The 23,531-nt window shown below is 42.7% G+C and overlaps 2 protein-coding genes across 5 annotated transcripts in view; both read left to right on the top strand.

Moving 5' to 3' along the window:
* The window catches only part of LOC120049804 (myotubularin-like), a 61,867-nt gene extending 58,348 nt beyond the window's left edge, over positions 1-3,519 (top strand). The window contains exon 14 of one of the 2 annotated variants that reach the window (XM_038996243.1): positions 307-3,519. In XM_038996243.1, the coding sequence (XP_038852171.1) occupies positions 307-489 (183 nt within the window). In that variant the 3' untranslated portion in view covers positions 490-3,519. The remainder of the gene's footprint in view (positions 1-306) is intronic. The other variant, XM_038996242.1, reaches the window with a different exon arrangement.
* A 5,789-nt stretch (positions 3,520-9,308) lies between these two features.
* On the top strand, positions 9,309-22,590 carry LOC120049803 (myotubularin-related protein 1-like). Of its 3 annotated transcripts, XM_038996239.1 has the most exons (18): positions 9,309-9,645; positions 10,956-11,058; positions 11,219-11,245; positions 11,670-11,693; positions 13,971-14,046; positions 14,329-14,423; positions 14,568-14,675; positions 15,011-15,112; positions 15,275-15,358; positions 17,844-17,993; positions 18,284-18,472; positions 18,895-19,080; positions 19,221-19,379; positions 19,503-19,550; positions 19,660-19,752; positions 19,929-20,042; positions 20,179-20,355; positions 20,721-22,590. In XM_038996239.1, exons 1-18 carry the CDS (start codon positions 9,521-9,523, stop codon positions 20,892-20,894), a joined length of 2,034 nt encoding a protein of 677 aa, XP_038852167.1. In that variant the 5' UTR covers positions 9,309-9,520; the 3' UTR covers positions 20,895-22,590. The 3 variants fall into 3 exon arrangements, with proteins under 3 accessions (XP_038852167.1, XP_038852168.1, XP_038852169.1); XM_038996240.1 differs by lacking the exon at positions 11,670-11,693; XM_038996241.1 differs by lacking the exons at positions 11,219-11,245; positions 11,670-11,693.
* Positions 22,591-23,531: the final 941 nt, after the last annotated feature.

Below are 23,531 nucleotides of genomic sequence, written 5' to 3'. Positions count from 1 at the left end.
ATGCTTTGTATATAAAATGTGTGTAGAATGTACATGTATAAAGAGAAAATCTGTCTGTACACCTCTTTGTTTGTTTATATGCTGATCTTTTTGCATTGTTTGCATATCATTCAAGTATTTTTTACTCTCTCCCCCCTCTCACTCTCCCCTCCTCATCCCGCTCCCTACCCCCGTCTCTCTCTCTCCCTCTTTGCTCCCCATCCGTCCATCTCCCTCCTCTCATTTCTCTCTCTTTGCTTCCACCTGGTGGTGGTTGTAATCTATCCTATCGTACTCGACTCTATCTGTCTCTACTCTATTCTACAGCAGCAGAGTCCAGTGGAACAGCGTTACATGGAGCTCCTGGCACTGAGAGACGAATACCTGAAGAAACTAGAGGAACTGCAGCTCACTGACTCCTCACCTAACTCCTCCCATCTATCAAATAGCTCTGCCCCCAATGCGGCCTCGCCCACACAGCACATCACGCACCTGCACACCCCTTTCTGAGTGGGGTACTCAAACACACACGTGAGTGTGTGTTTGTTCGTCAGGGTTGAGATTACTTCAATATCAATTCAGTCAATGAATCAAAGGAAATAGAAATTCCTAATTTAAGAGTTGAAAGTGACATTTATTCCAAATAGGAATTTTTCAGATTCTTAAATTACGATTTCAATTCACTTCCTGAATCGACATGTAATTTGACCCTGACAGACACGGACACAATAAGTTTTTTGTACATAGCGTTAGTAAAGTAATAATGGAGACGATAAATAACATGGAAATCATGACGTATGACCATAACAAAAACTTAACTATGGTGATTATGCAATATGTCACAGTACAGCCTTTTGACAACTTTTGTATAACGCAAAAACAGAGAAGCCTTAATATGAAATAAAATAAATACTCAGTGTGTTGTAGATAAACTATACTAAAGGACATGTGTGAAGGGTTAAAACTCAATGGCTGCATTACGATACTCTACACTTTACATAGAAGTGTGCACTCATTTACTCCCCGTCATGCTTATGCATTGCATTGGTAAAAGCAAGGCTGGATGTAGTTTCCATCGTATTACTCACACCAGTCCATTCATTTTAAATCCATGAGGGGTGTGAACGAGTGCACACTTCCAGAAGGGTAAAGAATGGGAACATAGCCCCTGCTCCTCTTGAACTCTGTACACTGTGTCAACTCCAAGACCTGAAAAGGGCATTGTTAAACTGTTATGACAAACATACTAAAAAGAGAAAGTTTGACTATTAGTGCATTTGGCTGACTTAAATCAGTGTGCACCTGTACAAATGTCCTCAATATGAGCAATACCAGTCCAGTCAACCAGTGAGGTTTGGAAAACAAACTAGAGTAACTTCAGTCGACTCCCATAAGTTGGCTAAGTACAAACCCTGCAGTTCCCCAGTCCCAACTCACTTAAATTCTCTGAATATCTGCATCCTTCAGTTTACTGCATACATTCGTAACAGCCCTAAGTCCTGGCATTTATCAGGGGTTGACTGTAGTCCACTCTATGAGATGTCCAGTGGGCCTAGTATCCCCATGTATTGTACTGTAGAAGGTCTATGGAGAGACAGGACACTGAGTTGTATTGGTTTTTATCAGAGGAGCTGTGAGTTTTATCTCCAACAATGTCCACCCTAGCCTGGTCCCAGACTTGTTAGTGCTGTCTTGCGAACTCATGCATGTCATGTATGACAATGACCATAGGAATTGGCAAGACGGCACAAACAGATCTGGCACCAGGCTAGGTCCACTCAGTCAGTCCAATAAAGTTCTGCATCAACGGGACTCTCATTTTGCCAACCTAAAACTTGAGAACCTGTCACCTTAAAACCGGTCAAACTCCTCTTGGCATAAACTTTTTTGTACATAGCGTTAGTAAAGTAATAACACCTGGAATCCCTAATGGTGAAACTGCCACGTCCATTTGCGATTATAACAACAAAGAAGTTACTGCAAACAACTAATTCTGGTTATTTCCCTCCGACATCATTGCACATGCGATAGAATAGAAGCATATGTAATGCAAAATTTTTTACCATGATGCGCAACGCTCCCCAGCTCTGCTTCATCAACAAAACAAAAATGATGACAACGGCCGTGGGGCGGACAGTGGCGCTGTTTTGCCTACTGCGCATTCCATCTTTAAACATTTGTCTCCAACCACTTTATCTCAATCCAGGGAGAAAAATGGTTTAGATCAAGTTTGCTTGATTTAAAAGTTTTAGGACTTCCACAGAGTATTCTCCAAAAGACTATGGGCAGGAAATAGTTATTTTGACAAGAGCAACAACCAGAGGTGGGATTAGATCGGTGGAAAAGTCCAGAATAGTTTAAAACCTTTCAAGGGACAACAATGTGTCCCAAGTATTCTCAGACAAGATACAGTTCTTTGGACAATAACTACCATAGAGTTTGAGATAATATTTGGGAGAAGATTAGTAAAAAGAAGTCTAGAAATGTTTAGTAACTCTTTACAGGGCAGGTCCAGTGTTCTCAGGACCGCTGGTCGGGTCCAGTTCTGTGCCTTTGACCATCTGAGGTTCAACCTCAGGTAGACGTTTTGTACCCAAACCAGAGATCTGTATTTTATGATGAGATGCTCATGTCTCTGCCCCAGCAATGGGAGTCGTTGACCCAAAGGCATCAAGGCAGGCGACCAAGCTTAGGTCAAAAATTAGCCCATAGAAACGCATTGGGCAATTTTTTAAATATATTTTGGCAGGAGTGAAACCTCTCGCTTCACCTCTTCCTCTCTGCTCAAACTATACATTTTGTCTTTGTCATCGTTCCTCTGTGGCAGGGAGAAAGGGAAAGAAAGCACCCGATTGGTTGTGGCAGGAAAAAGGAAGCACCTGATTTGTTGTGGTGTGGGAAAGTAAAATCCTGATTCGTCGTCAGAGGGGAGAAAGATGGGGAAAGGAAACTGTTGATGGGTTGCTGTGGGTTCGTTCTGGTGAAGACTCTTCGGGTGGGTTACGCTTGTTTTAAAACGGTCACCATACTGGATTTGGCAACGCAATACAAGAGAATGAATAGATATGACTTAGAAGGCTTGTAGGCGGTCACCCATGTTGAAAGATGGTGGTGGGGAAAGAATGAGTGCACTAGCGGCTCCCTAATGCCGCACCAGAATGCATCACTTTGGAAGTCTTTGGCCTCAATAAGGGGGGAAAGTAAAAAACGAGACTGCAAGGGAAAAATAACCACATCGCAGAAGATTTTGTTGTTTGATTGTGTTAGTTGGTTGATTGTTTTTAGCGAAAAATGTAAAAGACAAAAATCTATTTTTACTTTGTACAAGTACAGTAACTGATGTACACTGAACAAAAATATAAATGCAACATGCAACAATTTCAAAGATTTTACTTAGTTACAGTTCATATAAGGAAATCGGTAAATTTATATAAATTCATTAGGGCCTAATCTATGGATTTCACATGACTGGGAATACAGATCTGCATCTGTTGGTCACAGATACCTTAAAAACAAAGGTAGGGGCATGGATCAGAAAACCAGTCAGTATCTGGTGTGACCACCATTTGCCTCATGCAGCACGACACATCTTCACATTGAGTTGATCAGGCTGTTGATTGTGGCCTGTGGAATGTTGTCCCACTCCTCTTCAATGGCTGTGCTAAGTTATTGGCGGGAACTGGAACACGCTGTCGTACACGTCGATCCAGAGCATCCCAAACATGCTCAATGGGTGACATGGCTGTTGAGTATGCAGGTCATGGAAGAACTGGGACATTTTCATCTTCCAGGTTTTGTGTGACAGATCCTTGCGACATGGGGCCGTGCAGTATCATGCTGAAACCGGATAGCGCCGAATGAATCTTGTCATGGTATCTCTGTGCTTTCAAATTGCCATTGTTAAAATGCAATTGTGTTCATTGTCTGTAGCTTATGCTTACCCATACCATAACCCCACCGCCACCATGAGGCACTCTATTCACAATGTTGACATCAGCAAACCGCTCGCCCACATGACGCCGTATGGCATCTGCCCGGTGCAGTTGAAACTAGGATTCATCCGTGAAGAGCACACTTCTCCAGTGTGCCAATGGCCATCAATGGTGATAATGTCCCCACTGAAGTCGGTTACGACGCCGAACTGCTGTCAGGTCGAGACCCTGGTGAGGACGACGAGCACGCAGATGAGCTTCCCTGAGACAGCTTGTGCAGAAAATCTTTGGTTGTGCAAACCCACAATTTCATCAACTGTCCGGGTTGCTGGGCTGGGACATTCCCGCAGGTGAAGAAGCCAGATGTGGAGGTCCTGGGCTGATGGGGTTACACATGGTCTGCGGTTGTGAGGCCGATTGGACGTACTGCCAAATTCTCTTGCAGGCGGCTTATGGTAGAGAAATTAACATTCAATTCTCTGGCAACAGCTCTGGTGGACATTCCTGCAGTCAGCATGCCAATTGCACACTCCCTCAACTTGATACATCTGGGGCATTGTGTTGTGTGACAAAACTCCACATTTTAGAGTGATCTTTTATTGTCCCCAGCACAAGGTGCACCTGTGTAATGATCATGCTGCTTAATCAGCTTAATGATATGCCACACCTGTCAGGTGGATGGATTATCTTGGCAAAGGAGAAATGATCACAAACAGGGATATAACACATTTGTGCACAAAATTTGACAGAAATATGCTTTTTGTGCATATGAAAAATGTGTGTGATCTTTTATTTCAGCTCATGAAACATCGGACCAACACTTTACATGTTTCTTTTATATTTGTGTTCAGTATAATTACCTCAAACAAAACCTATTTTACTGTAGAAAAGTTATATTGTTGTAAAATATAATTATTTTATTTAGTGTCAAATTTGACACGTTTTATAAAAAGGAAAGTAATAAGACATGTCTTTTTTGTTGCTTTGAATGGTTGGTTAATAATTTGTGGATTTGTTCCATAAATGTAGTTTTCTTTAGTTTGTTTTATTTTACCTTATGGGCATTTTTGCTTTCTAACATAGAAGAGAGGACAGTAAATCATGTTTGAATCATGATTCATGGGAGATTTGATTCAATTGGGAATCGATTCAGTCCCTTTTGTTTTTTACCTGTGATTGTGAAACTTGGTGCGTGATTCAATCAAACTCGAATTTCAGTGTAGCTCTTTTTCCCCCATGGTCAAATGAAATGCCAGAATGGTTATGGGAACTGTTAAAACCTACTACTACTACCAAGTAGACTCCTCTGACAAGTAGATGATTCCGTTTTCCACAATAAGAAGTCTGCATGGACAGTAGTTTGTAAACAAAGGCACTACCGTAAACATTCCCATAGCAAGTTGGATTAAATGCCAGACCTTGAGGAATTGAGGACTCTGATAAATGGCACCCTAGTGCACTACAAAAGTAGTGCACTATATAGGGACTAGGGTACAATTTGGGACACAGGCAAACTGTCACTCATTAATTATTTTTTTTTCATTTATTATATCTTAACGTAGGTAATATATAGTCTAAAGGGGGGTTTCTTTGTCATATTAATGCCTACTTACGACTCCCTAGCCTGGTTCCAAATCAGTTTGTGCTGTCTTGCAAAGTCCTTGTGAGTCATGACTCGTGACCATAGGAGTTAGCTTGAGTGTCTTTCAGGGGGCATTCTGTCCAGGGGGTGTACTTTTACAACCACCTGCCTCACCCTACTGAAATAGGAGATGGGCTGTTGCCCTATGGGACGTCCTGGCTCAGACGAGGCTTTCTTTCTGTTCATGCCATGACGAGCAGAAACAGACTTGCACCCAGACTACGTGGGAGTTTTGGCAAGACAACACGAATCGATGTGGGATCCGGGCTGTACTACTCCCTCTCATGTATGAGTGCTCCACTGTTGGTTGTTTTGACCGGCTCTTGTTGTGTAAATAATGCTGATTAAATTAATTTAAAGATTTCTCACTTTAAAAAAAAAATGGATTGATTCTTTCGTTCAAATTCTTGTGGTAATTTATCCTTTATTTATTCAGGATCATAAGGAAATGTGCAAAATATCTTATGTCTGCTGATGTGAAAATTGTGGATCGGAGAAGATTGTGGATATTCAGACCTTGTCCCATCATAGCATATCTCAGCCCTAAATATAACAGAAGCACCAGTTCACGTCTCCTTAGGATATTGGAATTGGTCCAAAATGCTTGTTTTATACATTATAGCTGCATTTAAATGAGATTATCTAGCTCCCTGGAATCGATTCCTACTATAAATGACATTCAGACTACTGAACGTTCACTAGGTCTATTCCATTAGTGGGGTTGTTCCACGAAATGAGTCACTTTGGCATGTCCCTCTGTGCACCCTCTGTGACTTCTAGGAAGATTTTAACCCATGTTTCACTATCGTTGTTGAGCCCAAGTTATTTTGTTGTTTTGACAAAGCAATTTCTGGAGATTATGTATTTCAAATCAAATAATATGTTATTTGTCACATGTGCTGTGAAATGCTTACAACCCCTTAACCAACAATTCAGTTTTAAGAAAAATAAGTGTTAAAGTATTTACTAAATAAACTGAAGTTAAAAATAAAATGTGCTGGGCTGTACGCACCACCCTCTGTTGTGCCTTGCAGTCGGAGGCCGACCGGTTGCCATACCAGGCGGTGATGCAACTGGTCAGGATGCTCTCGATGGTGCAGCTTTAGAACCTTTTGAGAATCTGAGGACCCATGCCACATCTTTTTAGTTTCCTGAGGGGGAATAGGCTTTGTTGTGCCCTCTTCACGATTGTCATGGTGTGTTTGGACCGTTCTAGTTTGTTGGTGATGTGGACACCAAGGAACTTGAATCTCTCAACCTACTCCACTACAGCCCCATTGATGAAAATGGGGGCGTGCTTGGCCCTCCTTTTCCTGTAGTCCGCAATTATCTCCTTTGTCTTGATTATGTTGAGGGATATGTTGTTATCCTGGCACCACACTGCCAGGTCTCTGACCTCCCTATAGACTGTCTCATCGTTGTCAGGATCCAGTTTCAGAGGGAGGTGTTTAGTCCCAGGGTCCTTAGCTTAGTGATGAGCTTTGAGAGCAATATGGTGTTGAATGTTGAGCTGTAGTCAATAGCATTCTCACGTAGGTGTTTTTTTTCCAGGTGGGAAAGGGCAGTGTGGAGTGCAATAGAGATCGCATCATATGTGGATCTGTTGGAGCGGTATGCAAATTGGTGTGGGTCTAGGGTTTCTGGGATAATGGTGTTGATGTGAGCCATGACCATCCTTTCAAAGCACTTCATGGCTACAGATGTAGTCATTACCTTGGTGTTCTTGGGCACAGGGACTATGGTGGTCTGCTTGAAACATGTTGGTATTACAGACTCGAAAATGTCAGTGAAGACACTTGCCAGTTGGTCAGCGCATGCTCTGAGTACACGTCTTGGTAATCCGTCTGGCCCTGCGGCCTTGTGAATGTTGACCTGTTTAAAGATCTTACTTATATTGGCTACGGAGAGAGTGATCACACAGTTGTCCAGAACAGCTGGTGCTCTCATGCATGCTTAAGTGTTGCTTGCCTCCAAGCGCGCATTGAAGTCATTTAGCTCGTATGGTAGGCTCGTGTCACTGGGAAGCTCGTGGCTGTGCTTCCCTTTGTAGTCAGTAATAGTTTGCAAGCCCTGCCACATCCAACAAGCATCGTAGCTGGTATAGTAGTATTCAATATTAGTCCTGTATTGACGCTTTTCCTGTTTGATGGTTCGTCGGAGGGCAAAGCGGAATTTCTTATAAGCGTCCGGGTTAGAGTCCCGCTCCTTGAAAGCGGCAGCTCTACCCTTTAGCTCAGTGCAGATGTTGCCTGTAATCCATGGCTTCTGGTTGGGGAATGTACATACGGTCACTGTGGAGACAGCGTCATCGATGCACTTATTGGTGAAGCCAGTGACTGATGTGGTGTACTCCTCAATGCCATCGGAAGAATCCCGGAACATATTCCAGTCCTGATCACTTCCGTATTGAGCGAGTCACTGGTACTTCCTGCTTTAGTTTTTGCTTTTAACCTCTACGGGATTGGTGAGCTAACGTGCGCTAATGTGATTAGACTGAGGTTGTAAGTAACAAGAACATTTCCCAGGTCATAGATATATCTGATATGGGCAGAAAGCTTAAATTATTGTTAATCTAACTGCACTGTCCAATTTACAGTAGCTATTACAGTGAAATAATACCATGCTATTGTTTGAGAGTGCACAATTGGTGGTGGTCTAGAGTTTTTTTTACTCTGGTTGTACATGTAACAAGCTGGTAGAAATGAGGTAAAACTGATTTAAGTTTCCCTGCTTTAAAGTCCCCGGCCACTAGGAGCGCCGCCTCTGGATGAGCATTTTCTTGTTTGCTTATGGCCTTATACAGCTCGTTGAGTGCGGTCTTAGCGCCAGCATCGGTTTGTGGTGGTAAATAGACAGCTATTAGTGATGTGATTTCAAGGTAAAACATTTTACCATTTTAAAGTCAACCCTGTAATGTGAACTGAACGCTCATTTTAATATGGTGAAACTATTTATTTGTAAATATTATTTTCAAAAGAAACGTTGAACAACAATCACATTGTAAATGCAGGTAAGCTGGTTCTACTCTTTCTGGCAAACTTCTGGTGTTTTGTGGTAGAAAACTAAGCTTGCATTTAATTGCACCTCCATGTTGCACACAATAAGCTTCCATTTCTCCTCTCACACAGGGATTTTTGGATGAATTAAGATGAAATCGTCAACCCTTTTACTTTATTTGGCACTTAATATAGCCATTTTTTATTTAACCTCTTGAGATGGGAAAATTCTCTGCCTATATAACCGAATGTTAAATTATGTGAAATAAACTTACATTACCGAAATGGGACTGATTTCGTGGAACGACCCAGTGACCTTTCAAGTGATCAATATGTTTAATATCCCCCCAGTGCTACATCAGGCTATATGTTGTAGTAACCTCTTATGATCTAGGCTATTAGTTTTCCAGGCTTACTATAAAATCCCTACACCCTTTTACATTTCCCTGTCTAGGCGTCTGTTGCTGATGAGGCTGGTTGATGCCATTTGCCCTCAGTCAGTCGTTAGTTACAATAGGCCACATGTAGTAAGCCTCTTGTGACCTACATTTGCAGGAACACTAACAATGTAATAACCATTTTTTGGAAGCAGGCCTCAAATGTATCCTCAATCTATGTGTTGCTGAGGCTGGTTAGTAAGGATGTGAGCATTTTGGGTGATCTTAATGGTTCGCCTGGGCAAGGTGTGTGCTGTCCTGCTCCAGGGTTGAGCTCACTGACTGCTTCCTCAAGTCTGCAAAATAAACACACCGGCTCTATTTCATTACAGAATGAGACTCGGAAGCTAGCGAACATCCGTATTCTCTCTCGTGCGTGCTGTGAGCTAGCTAGCGGAAGAGTCAGTCTCATCGGTATAAAACAAAGTCAATTCTTAAACACGTTGCCGCGACACAGATTTGTCGACCTTCAGAAAGGAAGCCGATTTGATCCGTCATCTAACGGGAAGGAAACGGGGTTGAGTGGAGACTAAAATGGAAAAGCAGTCGGTTGGAGGAGGAGATAGCCCTGCGCTGCCGGGAGTACCGAATCGAAACAACAAGCCACGAACGCTGACCAACTCTGGATCGACACAGGCTAGCGTGGAGACATTGGACAGGTGAATATATAGCTTTTCCGGTGTCGCTACAAAACTGTTAGTGTTACTAGCTACACTGTTCTGATGATTTTGCACTGGGCAGTAGAAATATAAGAACGAATTCCCCTTTTCGTAGGCTGCAGACATTGTTTGTCATATGTTACAAAACGTTTAGAATGTTACTACAGCGTTCGTTATGTTTGAGTATTGGCTCTTGGGCGGTGTCGTGTGTAGGCCTATCGTTGTAGAAAAGTGACTTGCTCTTTCCTAGGCAATAGCCTGCCTGCATGCATTTAGGTACTTGTTTGACATATGTTGTTAGTGTTATTTTCAAAGAGTTTAACGTTTGATCTTCAAAGCGTTTCATTGTGCTGTAACATGCAGTAAATTCAAAGTAAGCTACTGTGTCTCTTGTGTATTTCGGCAATAAGAGCGCCAGATGGGCGTAGGGATTTGTGCTAGTAATGGGTCGTTGAACGGATCTTTTTGGTGAACGTCGGGAACTGAATCGCATCGGTGAAAGAGCCGTTCATTTGGCGCCCTGATTTTGCACACTGCTTTTTGAGCTCAAAAGATTTTCTACGGATAAGTTACAAAATAATGAGGATGAATCCTCACTGCATAAACAAATGTGGGGAGAGCAAGTAAATCTGGTACACGCTCTTTTTTGCAGTGCGTTAAGAAAAACGTAATATTCCATATTTGGCCAGTTAAAAATGTATTTGAATGCGCATTTCACGAGCTGACATAATGGCAGACTTTTGGGCTTCACATTGGGGATTATTTTTTTATTTTATTGTTCTAGGTCGTTTTTTTAAGCATTGTGGAAAAAAGAGCCGTTTGGGAGCCAAATGAGCCGGCTCGCCGAAAAGACTCGGAATGCCCATCACTAATCTGTGCCAAGTGAACACGCCCCTGTTCTAAAGCAGTGGCTTTGCCCAGCAGGAATCCGCCTAACCACGACCTATTTTTGCCCAGATGTTGCAAACAGGCTTTTTTAATGTTATGTAGCCTACTACTGTGCGTGACTGACTGACTGACTGCCTACCTCTGGTATCTCTTAAACATTGCTCTCTTTCTCCCTCCCTTGAAACCACTATTGAGCCCTCTGTCCCACTCTGTCTCTTTGTTTTTGTGTCCCCTTGTCCCTCTCTCCTTTGAACTCTCTCTGTCTATTCCCCTCTCCCTCATGTCTCTCTCTCTCTCCCTCTCTTTCTGTATATCCCATATTCCTTCGTCTATCTGTGTCTCTCTCTGTCTTTCTGTATATCCCCTATATACCTTCGTCTGTCTGTTTCTCTCACCCCCCTCTCCCTTCATCCCTCGCCCAGTCCCACAGGTTCTCATGTGGAGTGGTGTAAGCAGCTGATAGCAGCCACCATCTCCATCCAGATGTCATCCATACCCCCAGACACTGCATCCAGAGACTTCAAGGTGGGGGAAACACGCGTGGTTGGTCGCATGCACAAGCACTGATACACACACACACACACACTTGCTGTTTGTAATAGCAGGCTTATGACAACACACACCAATGCACACACAATAACAGGTTTGGACACACACGTCATAACCTGTGTTTTCTGACTGACAGGTTGGGAGAAGGACAGATCTCCCAAGGGTAAGGTTAACCATAGCAGCAGCAGTGTTGCTTGTGTGTGTGTGCTTACACGCTCTATGTACCCAGTGTAGAGTGATTTAGGTAGTCTTCCTATGCTGAGTCTTTTCTATAGCAACTGACTCATTCATGCAATGTCATTCTTTTTGCAAAGGCCACAGTCAACCTTTTGTCTGTCTCTCTCTTTGCACCGTTCAGAAAGCATTATTTTAGTCTGTTTCTGAATTGAGGTTATAGCTTTTGTATTCAGCGTGTCAATGCTTCTCTTGCTGTCTGTTGCAGCTTTGCCTTCCGGTGATACACCACTGTTCAGGGGTCTGCTAGGCCTATCCTTTAGCTCTGTGTGTTTTGTGTATGTGAGTGTTAACCCGTAGAGTGTGGTTGTGTGTGTAGTAACTCGGTATGTGCGGTTGTCTGTAACCCACAGGTGTCCAAGAGGCCTGTTCTCAGGGTAAGATTTGAAGACTGGTGGCATCTACCCAACAGCCTTTTTAATATTTGTAGGTTATCTTAGTACAACCTGTCAAGGAGTGTGTAAAGTACAGCGCAGTGTGTTTCTTTGTGATTACCTACATATCGTTTATTTGTGATGTTCTACTGCTATTTTTATGGTTGTCAGATAGTTCTTTGTGCAGTAGTTTGTAGGAGCTGTCATGCTGTTTGTACCTGTAGCTATTACTTTCAAGGATAAAGATACTGCGGGTCTACAGCCTTCAAGGTCAAGGCCAGCGTTTCCCAAACCAGAGGTCGCGACCCCGTGTGGGCTCGCCTGATTTGAAAATAGGGTCGCGAGAGAAAGTCCGAAATATGTTTTTCATTGTGCTTCATTCATGGAACACTGGTTTCGTCAGTAGCCTCCGGTAGCCACTAGATATGGATGTAATAAACCGAGCCGTTTCTGTTTACTTCCTACAAATGTGGCTCTATCTTTTCTAAATCAAACTGGGGGGAAAATAACAGAATCAATAACCAGGTTTCCATCCAACCTTTTTATTAGAGTAAGGGAAATGCCGGATAAAAAATGTCACGACAGGCCTGATGGAAACAGCAAATTTGTCGCTTAACTTTCCAAATGTCAACAAAATCTTTTTGTGTCGGTAAAATGTATTATGTGTGGAATTGCCTTTATGCGCAAATATTGATATAATAACCATCATATCGAAGTGAACTTGGAGTCACAAGATAATGTGTTGTGGTCCTCCCACTACGACTCGTGAAAACGTGCAGTTTATTAAGGCTGCAGATGAAATAAGTTACTTCACAGGGTGCTGAAAGTGCACAGCGATGAGGTTGATGCTCCTTTCCAATAACTATAGAGGGTTTTATTCTGGTGACATGATGATAGATGCTTGACTGCCGTTTGACAAATAAAAAGAATCTCGCTCTTTTGTCCATAATAATCTCATCGTGAAGTAGGCTATACCTGCACTGTATCTGTGAGCTGTTGGCTAGAGCGCACGTGCCAATATCAGAGAGGACACACTCGCTATATAACGCAACAATTTGTGTGACAAAACCATCATTGGAATTTCGTGGGCTCCCGAGTGGCGCAGCAGTCTTAAGGCACTGCATCTCAATGCTAGAGGCGTCACTACAGGCCCTGGTTTGATTCCAGGCTGTATCACAACCGGCCGTGATTGGGAGTCCCATAGGGCGGCGCACAATTGTCCCAGCGTCGACCGGGTTTAGCCGGTGTAGGCCGTCATTGTAAATAAGAATTTGTTCTTAACTGACTTGCCTAGTTAAACAAGTCAATTTGATGTAAGCACCTCTGGTGGGAAAATGTACATATTGTTTTATGCAGATTTTAGAATGTTCTCATTAAAATCTGTTGCCAATTGGATGGTAACCAGGCTAATGATGATGTTCTTTTATACACAGAAAATCCTACAAACTCATTAACTGATGGTCTTCTCAACTTCTCTATACCATTTCTGATGCATTTGTCATTTCAAACCATACTTCCTACATATTGAAATACTGTCAGACTGATTTGCAATATACTAAACATTAGCCGTTGATTACATCACTTTTTTTCCCCAGAGTGAGGTCGTAGCTTTGCTCCCTTCTTCACTTCCGGTTAGAACTCTACTGACTCTAACTATTCTAATTTCTCCACAGTGCTTCACCCACTTAATGCTCACGTCCGGTCTCTGTGACCTTCTAGGCCTCAAAGACCCTTTTATCAACCTCTCTGCCACTTCTGCATTCTCTCTTTCTCTCACATTCTCTCTCTCATTTTCTCTTTCCTCATTTTCTCTCTTGTTCTCTCACCATAACTTGCAACTGTAAGAGAATTAACTCTTCCCTTCGTTCTCTCTTTCTCTCCGCTTCCACGCTTGCCTTGCCTCCCATCTTGGTCCAGGACTTTATGGAAAGGGGACATTGTTACCAAGGCGATAGGGACTCTGAGCTTCCCCCCCATGCTATGGCAAGTTTCGCTCTCTGTCCATCACTCCCTCCATCCCTCTCTCCTGCCCCTTCGGCCTCCTCTGTTCCTTATCTACTGCTGCCCCTTTCCCCTTGTCTATTTCTCTGTCGCTTTCACTCTCTCTTCTCCCCCCTCCCTCTCTCCATTCCTTCTCTTCCACCTACAACCTTTGTTTCATTCTCCTTCTGCCTCCCCCTCTCTTTGGCTGTGTAGCTGTAGCTCGGACAGTGAGAAAAGGTTCTGCTTAGAACCAGATGTTCTAGATCTCTGAGATGGTTCTATGGTTCTATGTTCTAGGCTCTCAGAGACGGAGCCATGCAGGTCCAGATGGATGAGGTTCCACTGGTTCCGGGAGAGACCATCAAGGCTGTGGGTGGGCATCCATTCTGTGTCTCTGTCTTCTGTCTTTCTGTTGCTCGCGCTAACGTTCTCTCGCTCTCTCTCGAATCCAGCCACTACTTTTCTGTGTGCCTCTCTCTCGAATCCAGCCACTACCTTTCTGTGTGCCTCTCCCTCTAGATCTCTTTTTCTCCATTTGGACTTCTTTTCCCATTTTCTCTACCTTTCTGTTTTCCTCTCTCTTGTCTTCAGCCTAATATGAGAGGAGCTCTAGTTGTTGACATGTGTCTGTTTGCTTTGTTGTTTGTCCCCTCAGCCAAGGATGTGATGTACATCTGTCCCTTCACTGGCTTGGTGACAGGAACCCTCACCAGCACCGACTATAAACTATACTTTATCAGCCTGGAGAGGGTAAGAGCACCCACATACACACTCAAGTTTGACTCAAGCTTGACCCTTGTTCACCCAACTCTTTATTTAAAACGTTTATATGTAAACTTCCCCATCCTGTTCCCGTCTCATTCCCGTCCCTTTCTCATCCCACTATTTTCCCAGGATACTCCGTTCATCTTGGATGTGAACCTGGGAGCGATCAGTCGTCTCGAGACCATCAGTGTCCAGAGTCATGGAGAGAACACACAGGGCATGGAGATAGTCTGTAAGGTGAGAAAGCACACCCTACTACTGTTATAAAGCCTGTTTATTAAACCTGCACAAGGCTGTTATAAGCAGTCATAACAACCGCCATCAGTGGCCAGAGTCATGGAGGGAACATATAGGACATGGAGATAGTCTGTAAGGTAAGAGAGAATACAACCCAGGAGTTACACACACTTAGGATTCTCTGTTAAAATGCATGTGCTTGCCCACAGGTTTACGAATTGTGTACGAGAGTTGAAGGAAGGATTGTTGGAATATCTGATTTCATTTGTGTTCATAGATTTTACTTATAAAAACTCTCTTCTCCTCTCTCTCTCCCCTTTCTCTCCCTCCATCAGGACATGCGTAGTCCCAGGTTTGCCTATAAGAAGGAGGACGCCAGCCAACCAGAGATAGTGGAGGTTCTAACAAAACACACATTCCCCCTATCAAATGGCCTGGTAAGACCTGTCAATCAACCAATACAGGGCGGGAGTTAAGGATCCTAGCATTCTGATAGGTGCCGGCATGTAACTCAATATGGGTTGTGATCTTAGTTAAAATCCTTGCTTGTTCATTTGTTGAGACCTGTCACTTACTCTCCCTGTTTTATCCCTTTGCAGCCCTTGTTTGCATTCCTGTATAAGGAGAAGTTTCTTGTGGACGGATGGAAGGTGTACGATCCCATATCTGAGTACAAGAGACAGGTAACCATGGCTGATATTAGCTAAGAGAACAGATGACATAAAAAATAATATTCCTGATTTTCCAACATTAGAAAATCTGAAATTTCTGTGTAATTGGAGAAATCCTGTGTTAGTAATTAGAGAGATCCCCTGAGATGTATTTGCTTTGAGTCTTAAAGTCCTTTGAAATGTTTCATGTAAGACTAACGGATATGTAATGGATAAATGCAGATGTTCTGTACATTACTTTGCAAGTAATGGACAACTAAACACACATTTACCGTAAGAAATAACATGTTTTAAATTCTATTTTCATTTTGATATGTGAATACATACCTTCAAATTTTTCCACTAAATCTGGTGGTTGTTAGTTCCAGTGGCGATTTTAGCATGTAAATCTTGGTGGGGCAAAAAAACGTGGGATGCATGCCAGCAAAGCCACAACACTAAACAATACATTAATTGAACTAGAACGGTGATAAGCGGTGCCCACAAACTGTTAGGACCTACATAAAGCTGTCCCAACAGCAGAGTCCCAACACCTTACCACTGCTACACCTGGCTATCAGCGGAGTCTTGTTTGGCAGTGAAACAGTTAATTCAGCCTCATTTACTTCCTTTAAAAAAAAACATAGCTGATATGGCTGACTTGCTTAAAAAAATGTGGTTTCTGCTGACAATTGAGATGTACAAACTATGGCATAAGGGGACGGCAAGCGGATAAGAGGCGATCCATAATTTCGATTAAGACATTAATGAGCGAGCTAGGACGGACGTAGTCAATATAACTATTTGTTCAGCACTTTTGAAATGTACAGCAACAGAATTCAGAACATGGGCCATTCCTAGTGTTCTTCCTGTACACCAATTCATAACCGTAAGATAAATAAAGGGGGCATATAAGCAGACAACGAAAGCTCTTACAATATTCGATGATTACATTTCTCAAAAACAGGTTATAGGCTACATGTGCACCACAAGTCAGAACAGTAGGTGAAATTAAGAGGTGAAAATGCACCAAATTATTAGGGTGATAAACATGGGCTACTAACAGCTTACTACACAACATATTAGCTATAGTATGCATATCAAATAATTTATGCAATAGCATACAATACATTTTTGGACTCACCTTGTTGTGCTGTGCTCACTTGAACAGGAAGGTGGCGCGGCGGCCCTTCGTTGGCAAATTCTGTCATCAAACTTTTTTACATTTCCGAGTTGGATGAAAGTTCAAAACGTATTTTCCCAGTCGTAGCTCGTTTCCCCCCCCCCGAGTTCCCAGTTGTCTTGAACTCTCTAAAGTCAGATTTTGCAGTTCCGAGTTAACAGTTCTTTTGAGCGCGGCACAAATCATGCTTCGTTGACAGCATGGCCAATGTTGAATGTTTATCATTTTAAACTAGGAAAAGCGACCCTTAATCTTAGACTTTGGACCATACATCCACTCCACTGAATAGCAGGCTAATGATTGTTTTGCAATGCTTGCAGTTGGCCACACTGATTCCTTCCAAACCACTCATTGTTGAATTTGTTATTTCCAACTTGTTGTGTAATGTTTATGGCCGATGAGCACCGATATGTTTTATCTATCATTTCTCTTCATATGACAAGGATTAAAAAGGATTTGCCAGTGGAGTGTTGATTCATGATGATAACTGCTAGCTAAGATTTTGAAAGTACAATGTTGACATGATCAGTCCAATCAAAGCTAGCGTAGATATGTGATTTGACGTCATTTTATCTGTGGCCAATGACTTTGAGCCATCTTGGATGGGCACTTCTAATGTAACTCTATGACAGCACCCAATAGGCTAGAATATTTTTGCTCTACCCTTAGACTTGGAGGTGACTCTGTCCCCTTGAGTGAAAGAACACTGAGCCAATCACAGCGTTATGCTCAGTGTCTTCTTGTCAGGACTTTGTTCATTACGAGGATATCATTCACATTGCATATCGAACACTAGGCTAGAAGCTAGCTAAATAGTTTGTTGCTAGGAAACATGCCAATGTGACAACTGAATTCAACAATATCAGTTGCTGAAAACCGCTGATCAAACTACAAAAATGTGGGAGGATTTGACAGCATAGCGCCACTTGCGTCATGACTGCAACATTGAAGGACCGAGGAAATTCATGTTCATCCCATTACTGGCCACGTTAGGTCATCAGATGTCTCTGCAAAAACAAATGAATGCTAGCTAGCTAGCTACGTTTTTTTCCTCGTTCGACCTGCGTTTACAATGTATCCAATATCCGCTTGTGTGGTTGTTGGTTTAGCTTTCTGTAACTTTGTAGCAAGGATGGTCTTGCGTGTGCAGTGTATCTGTCCCAGAGACATCCAACTGTCCCGTATATCTGTTTTTAATGGCAAGAAGGGCGTTCTAGAAATGGGCAATCAGAAAATAGTATTAAACAATACTGTAGTTAAAGAACTGATGAATTCTTCACTATGAGTTCTTCACTACATTTAGAAGTTCTTGTATTCCTGCTCTCCCCACACCAGGGTCTTCCCAACGAGAGTTGGACCATCAGTAAGATGAACAGTAGTTATGAGGTGTGTGACACCTACCCTGCCCTGCTGGTCATCCCCACTAGCATCAAGGACGACGACCTCAAACGAGTTGTGGCCTTCAGGGCCAGGCACCGCATACCGGTACGTGTGGGGGTGGTATGTGTGAAAAAAAAAAAAAATGTTTTACCTGTTGGTGCTAGCTTTGTGTATACTGTGTACATGTTTAAATGTGCTGTTATTTTGAAAGTTACCTGGAAAGATTCCTCAAATGTTATCTTCAAAATTATGCCGAAACTTACCTTGTACCCCGCTAGGTGTTTACCATAAATCCACCCAGAGAGCCCAGGCCACTATAGTCCTTAGCAGCCAGCTAACTCTCTCCTTCCTTCCTCGCTCTCTCGCTTGTTCTCTCTCTCCTTCCTCTTCTTTAGGTATTGTCATGGATCCACCCGGAGAGCCAGGCCACTATAGTCCGTAGCAGTCAGCCTTTAGTGGGACCCTCTGACCGGCGCTGCAAGGAGGACGAAAGATACCTCCAGACCATCATGGATGCTAACGCACAGTCTCACAAACTCACCATATTTGACGCCCGACAGAGCAGCGTGGCAGACAACAACAAGGTGATCTATTACAATTTAAGACCGATGTAGTCAACTGGAGACCGTGATGTAAGCATTGGTGTTCAAGCTAAGTTTGACTTGAATCTCAGCTATGTTCTATATCACTCTGTGTTTTATGGTGACCGTAAAGTGATGGTATGGTAAATGTCTGGTATGTACGGTGTTTGAGCATTTTTGGTGAATGTCCTGTAACTGTGTCTGCCTGTTTTGAGGTTACTCTTATGTCACACCACCAGCTCTCCAAGGGTTATTGATTACTTCATGTCTGTTTCCATCTCTTCCTCGCCTTCTGCTGCATTCCTCTCTTCTCTCTCCTGCCCTCTCCCTTTTTTCATTTGATATTTTTTTCTCTTCTGTTTCTCTTTTGCCACTCCTCCCTTTTTCACTCTGCTAAATGTCCTTTCCATCCCTCTCTCCCCTAGGCTAAGGATGGTGGTTATGAGAGTGAGAGTTTCTATCACAACGTAGAACTCAACTTCCTGGAGATCCCCAACATCCACGTGATGAGGGAGTCACTGAGGAAACTGAAGGAAGTGGTCTACCCTAGTACCGATGAGGCTCACTGGCACTCTGCAGTCGACCAGACACACTGGCTAGAGTACATGCGGGTGAGGACTCTGTTTCTCTCTCTCTCTCTTTTGCTCACAGGCGCATACACACACACACACTGGCTCAAGGGAGAGAGACGGATACGCACACAACACATTTTCACAAGTCCTTACATATCATCCCCCCCCCCCCTACCCAGGTCCTCCTTGTGGGTGCAGTGCGTATAGCTGACAAGCTGGAGTCTGGTAAAACCTCTGTGGTGGTCCACTGTAGTGATGGGTGGGACCGGACAGCCCAGCTCACCTCTCTGGCCATGCTGATGCTGGACAGCCACTACCGCACCCTCAGGGGTTTCCAGGTGAGTAAGAAGGAAGGGAAGGGAAGAGAGAGGGACAGCAGACTGTGGTGAGTGAGGAAGGGAAACCTTTGTCTCTGTCGTCATTTGTGTTATAAGTAAAGTATAAGAGGTGTGTCTTCTCAGGTGCTGCTGGAGAAGGAGTGGATCAGCTTCGGACACAAGTTCGCCGCGGTGAGAGGAGTGTGGGTGGTGTCCACATGGTTTCTTGTGGGTTTTCTTAAAGATGTCTGAGGGGATCTTTGTGTGTGTGTGTTTAATAACCTGTGGGTGTGTTTCTCAGCGTGTGGGCCATGGGGATGAGAACCATGCCAACTCGGAGAGATCACCTCTCTTCATCCAATTTATAGACTGTGTCTGGCAGATGACCCGACAGGTGAGTGTTACACACACACACACACACACACAGAGACGCACGCACAGACACAAACACTCACAGTACATGCATGTAGATGCACATCTGGTGAGACTTCCCTGCTACACACACACTCACACACAGGTAATTGTGTAGTTATACTCAATCTGTCTTTCTGTCTCTTTATTTGTTCCAAGTTCCCTGCAGCATTTGAGTTCAATGAGTTGTTCCTAATCACCATTCTGGACCACCTCTACAGCTGTCTCTTTGGTACGTTCCTCTACAACAGCGAACAGGAGAGAGTCGCCAATGTAAGTATCATTTCTTCACCGGCGGGGGTGGGAGGCTGAGTTACAGTTCTCAGCTGGTCTCTTACAGTAAAACTGTCTATGGAATGTTAATTGACTCCTGCCCATCTGTCTCTTCTTCTTCCTTCTTCCTCCACAGGAAGTCCAGACTAAGACAGTCTCTTTATGGTCCTACATCAACAGTCAACCAGAGGACTTCACCAACCCGTTCTATGTGGACTATGAGCACCACGTCCTTTACCCTCTGGCTAGTGTTAGACACCTGGAGCTGTGGACCGGGTATTACGTGCGATGGAACCCCCGTATGAGGCCGCAGGTAGGGGTGTTGTGCACGTTTAGGGGTGGAAGTGTGCTTGTTGAGGAAGGAAGGAAGGAAGGAAGGAAGGAAGGAAGGAAGGAAGGAAGGAAGGAAGGAAGGAAGGAAGGAAGGAAGGAAGGAAGGAAGGAAAAGTGTGTGTGTGTGGGGTCTGAAATCTGTCTTGCATACTTCTTACATAAACTGCTTAACTGTGTACTAATCGTACTATATACTATTTAGAAAAACTAGAATTTAAAAATATATACAGTATATTTTAGAATAAGGCTGTAACAAAATGTGGAAAAAGCGAGGGGGTCTGAATACTTTCCAAATGCGTTGTATGTTTGTGTATATCTTACTAACTATGTATCTCTCCCCATCAGATGCCAGTGCACCAGAACCTGAAGGAGTTGTTGTTCCTGAAAGCTGAGTTACAGAGGAAGGTTGAAGAGCTACAGAGAGAAGCATCTTCATCACACGGCTCTCTTTCCTCTTCATCAGAACGCACATCATCACCGTCACACAGCGGGGGCACGCCCCTACACACCACCGTCTGAATACATTCACACACACACAACACCGTCTGATACACACACACACACACACAACACCGTCTGATACACACACATACCCCTACCAACACGTTTGTCTTTGTGTTCCCCTAATTTTTCACATCAAGTGTTTTTATCATAGAGAAAATAAGTACACACTTGTAACAAAGTTTTGTTCTTGGTTGTGTTCAAATAAGAGAAAAGATATATGGTAATGTAATTGTTGAAAGAAATATTACAGTATTGAGAGAAATGCACCATAGTATTTTGTTGAACGTTGAAAGTGTAAATATAAATAGATGTAACTAATATATTTCTACCGACCAAAAGTAGTATACTCTTTACGAATGACAACAATTTCTAATTGAATTCATATTTCATATTTCTAAACTATCAACAGCACTTCTTAACTGCCACATTCCAGTAAGCATGTATTAATAAGCATGTTATATCAACTCAATGGCAGCCTATTCCCTATAGGGCCCGTTCAAAAGTAGTGCACTATGTAGGGAATAGGGTGCCATTTGGAGTGTAGTCTGAATAAGATCTCTCTCTGTACTAACTTAACCTGATCCAGCTGTGCCATAACTATTACTCTGTAATATAATGTGCCCCCTCTTCCTGTCCGTCCGTTTAATGTGCCCTGACTGGAGGTTTACCTTTGTATGTTGTGTTCCTATCAACACGTTCCATTGAAAGTCTCTGTGCACTTGTTTTTTTACTCTGCATTTTTAGGTAATTTTTTTCTATTCAATGTGCGTTTCATTTCTATGCAATGGTGATATCCATATGATTTGTATTATATCTTGTACTCTTGTTATCTGTGGTATTCCTTTGTGACTTTTCTTTCATTGTGCTGATGCCAAATCCTCATTTTAGGTTACCATTTGCACCAAGATGCTCTCCTTGCCCTCTGCCGACGTTAATCAATGGTAATGTGGTCTGAGCTCGTATCCCCATTGTGGCTTTGAAGACACACAGCAGTATTGCTGCAATCCTATGATACCCATATCCTTTTCCTCGAGGATTAGATCAATATCATTTAAGCCCAACTAACCTTAATGTCTTCGACATTATGTATGGTTCCTACTGTATTATGGTGGTTATAACTGTTTCCTGTGTCATGTGATGGTTATAACCACTGTTTCCTGTGTCAAGCTTATGTTCTCATTACTGTGCTGCAACTTCATTGAACTCTTCCGTGGTAAATGTGATATGTATTTGTTTATTTTCCAATTATTGTAACTTTTTTTTCTTTTAGTTATTTTTTGGGTTGACATGGTCAAATAACTTAAGAATCGATTCGTAACATATTTTCTATGTTGGCACACAGAACCTAGAGGCCATGGGTAACTTGGTGTGTAAAAAGAATTTAAAAAATGGCACCAATTGGCCTATAGGTGGTGCTGTTATAAACAGTCTCACTTACGCCCTCATCCGTCGCCCCGTTTGATCTAGAGACTTGAAACATTGTATGTAGGTGAACAAATTTGCTTTAAGGACCCACAAGGTCAGGATAGATTTTCCTCCATCTTGAAAATGTACAAATAACACCAAATTCGGTATGTAGGCCCATCTCTTAACTTAGCTTGAGAAACGCTAAAGTACATTGTGTCAAACTCATTCCACGGAGGGCTGAGTGTCGGCAGGTTTTCGCTCCACCCTTGTACTTGATTGATGAATTAAGGTCACTAATTAAGGGGCGGCAGGTAGCCTAGTGGTTAGAGCGTTGGGACAGTAATTGAAAGGTTGCTGGATCGAATCACGGGCTCATAAGGTAAAACTCTGTCGTTCTATCGGTGAGCAAGGCAGTTAACCCACTATTCCCCGGGCGCCAAAGACGTGGGTGTCGATTAAGGCAGCCGCACCGCACCTCTGATTCAGAGGGGTTGGGTTAAATGCGGAAGACACATTTCAGTTGAATACATTGTTGGACAACTGACTAGGTTGTCCCTTTCCCTTTTTTCCCCTTCCCACCGGAACCCGGTGGTCTTAATTGAAAGGAAAAACGTGCAGACACTCGGCCCTCTGTGGAATGAGTTTGATACCCCTGAGCTAAATGATTGGTTAAGAGATGGTGGAGTTATTGATAAATCAGGACATTTGATTTGACGTGTATTTATATCCTTTGTAAATCCACTCCACAATGGCCTGGAATCAACTGGAAATGTTATAGGGTAATCCATGTTAAGTTTGGCATTGAAATTAAAAAAGGAAACTATTAACAATTTACTTTTTTGACTATATAATGGTAATGCTTAAAATAATCATAAATATTCTCATGGACTAAGTCAGAAACTCAATTTGGTATTTGGACTCATCACAATAGTCCCTAAAGAGTTTGAGAAATAGTATTAGCACATATGGTAATATGCTAAAAAAAAAACGTAAAATCTTCTCCTGAACTATATGACCAAATTGAATGTAGGCCCATAGTTTGAGAAAAGCTAAGGAATTGGTCAATAGATGGCAGAGTTATTGACAAATCAAAAATCTGTGTGTACATTTAAACCACTTCACAGTGGCCTATCAACTTGAAACTTGTCGCTATTTTGGTATTAATATTTTTTTAAACAAGGAAACTATTAACATAATTTATTGAATATTCGAAACATACAATATATTTGCAGTGATGCCGCTCAA

The sequence above is a fragment of the Salvelinus namaycush genome, chromosome 6 (assembly GCF_016432855.1).
Source record: "Salvelinus namaycush isolate Seneca chromosome 6, SaNama_1.0, whole genome shotgun sequence".
Classification (NCBI taxonomy): Eukaryota; Metazoa; Chordata; class Actinopteri; order Salmoniformes; family Salmonidae; genus Salvelinus; species Salvelinus namaycush.
This window is presented reverse-complemented; position numbering and strand designations above follow the sequence as displayed.

What these genes read in the sequence shown, in the direction of transcription:
- LOC120049803 (XM_038996239.1), top strand. Translation starts at nt 9,521, where the DNA reads ATGGAAAAGCAGTCGGTTGGAGGAGGAGATAGCCCTGCGCTGCCGGGA. An exon ending in AGCGTGGAGACATTGGACAG is followed by an intron (nt 9,646 to 10,955) that starts GTGAATATATAG and finishes TCCCTCGCCCAG; the next exon opens with TCCCACAGGTTCTCATGTGG. An exon ending in TCTGGCAGATGACCCGACAG is followed by an intron (nt 19,753 to 19,928) that starts GTGAGTGTTACA and finishes ATTTGTTCCAAG; the next exon opens with TTCCCTGCAGCATTTGAGTT.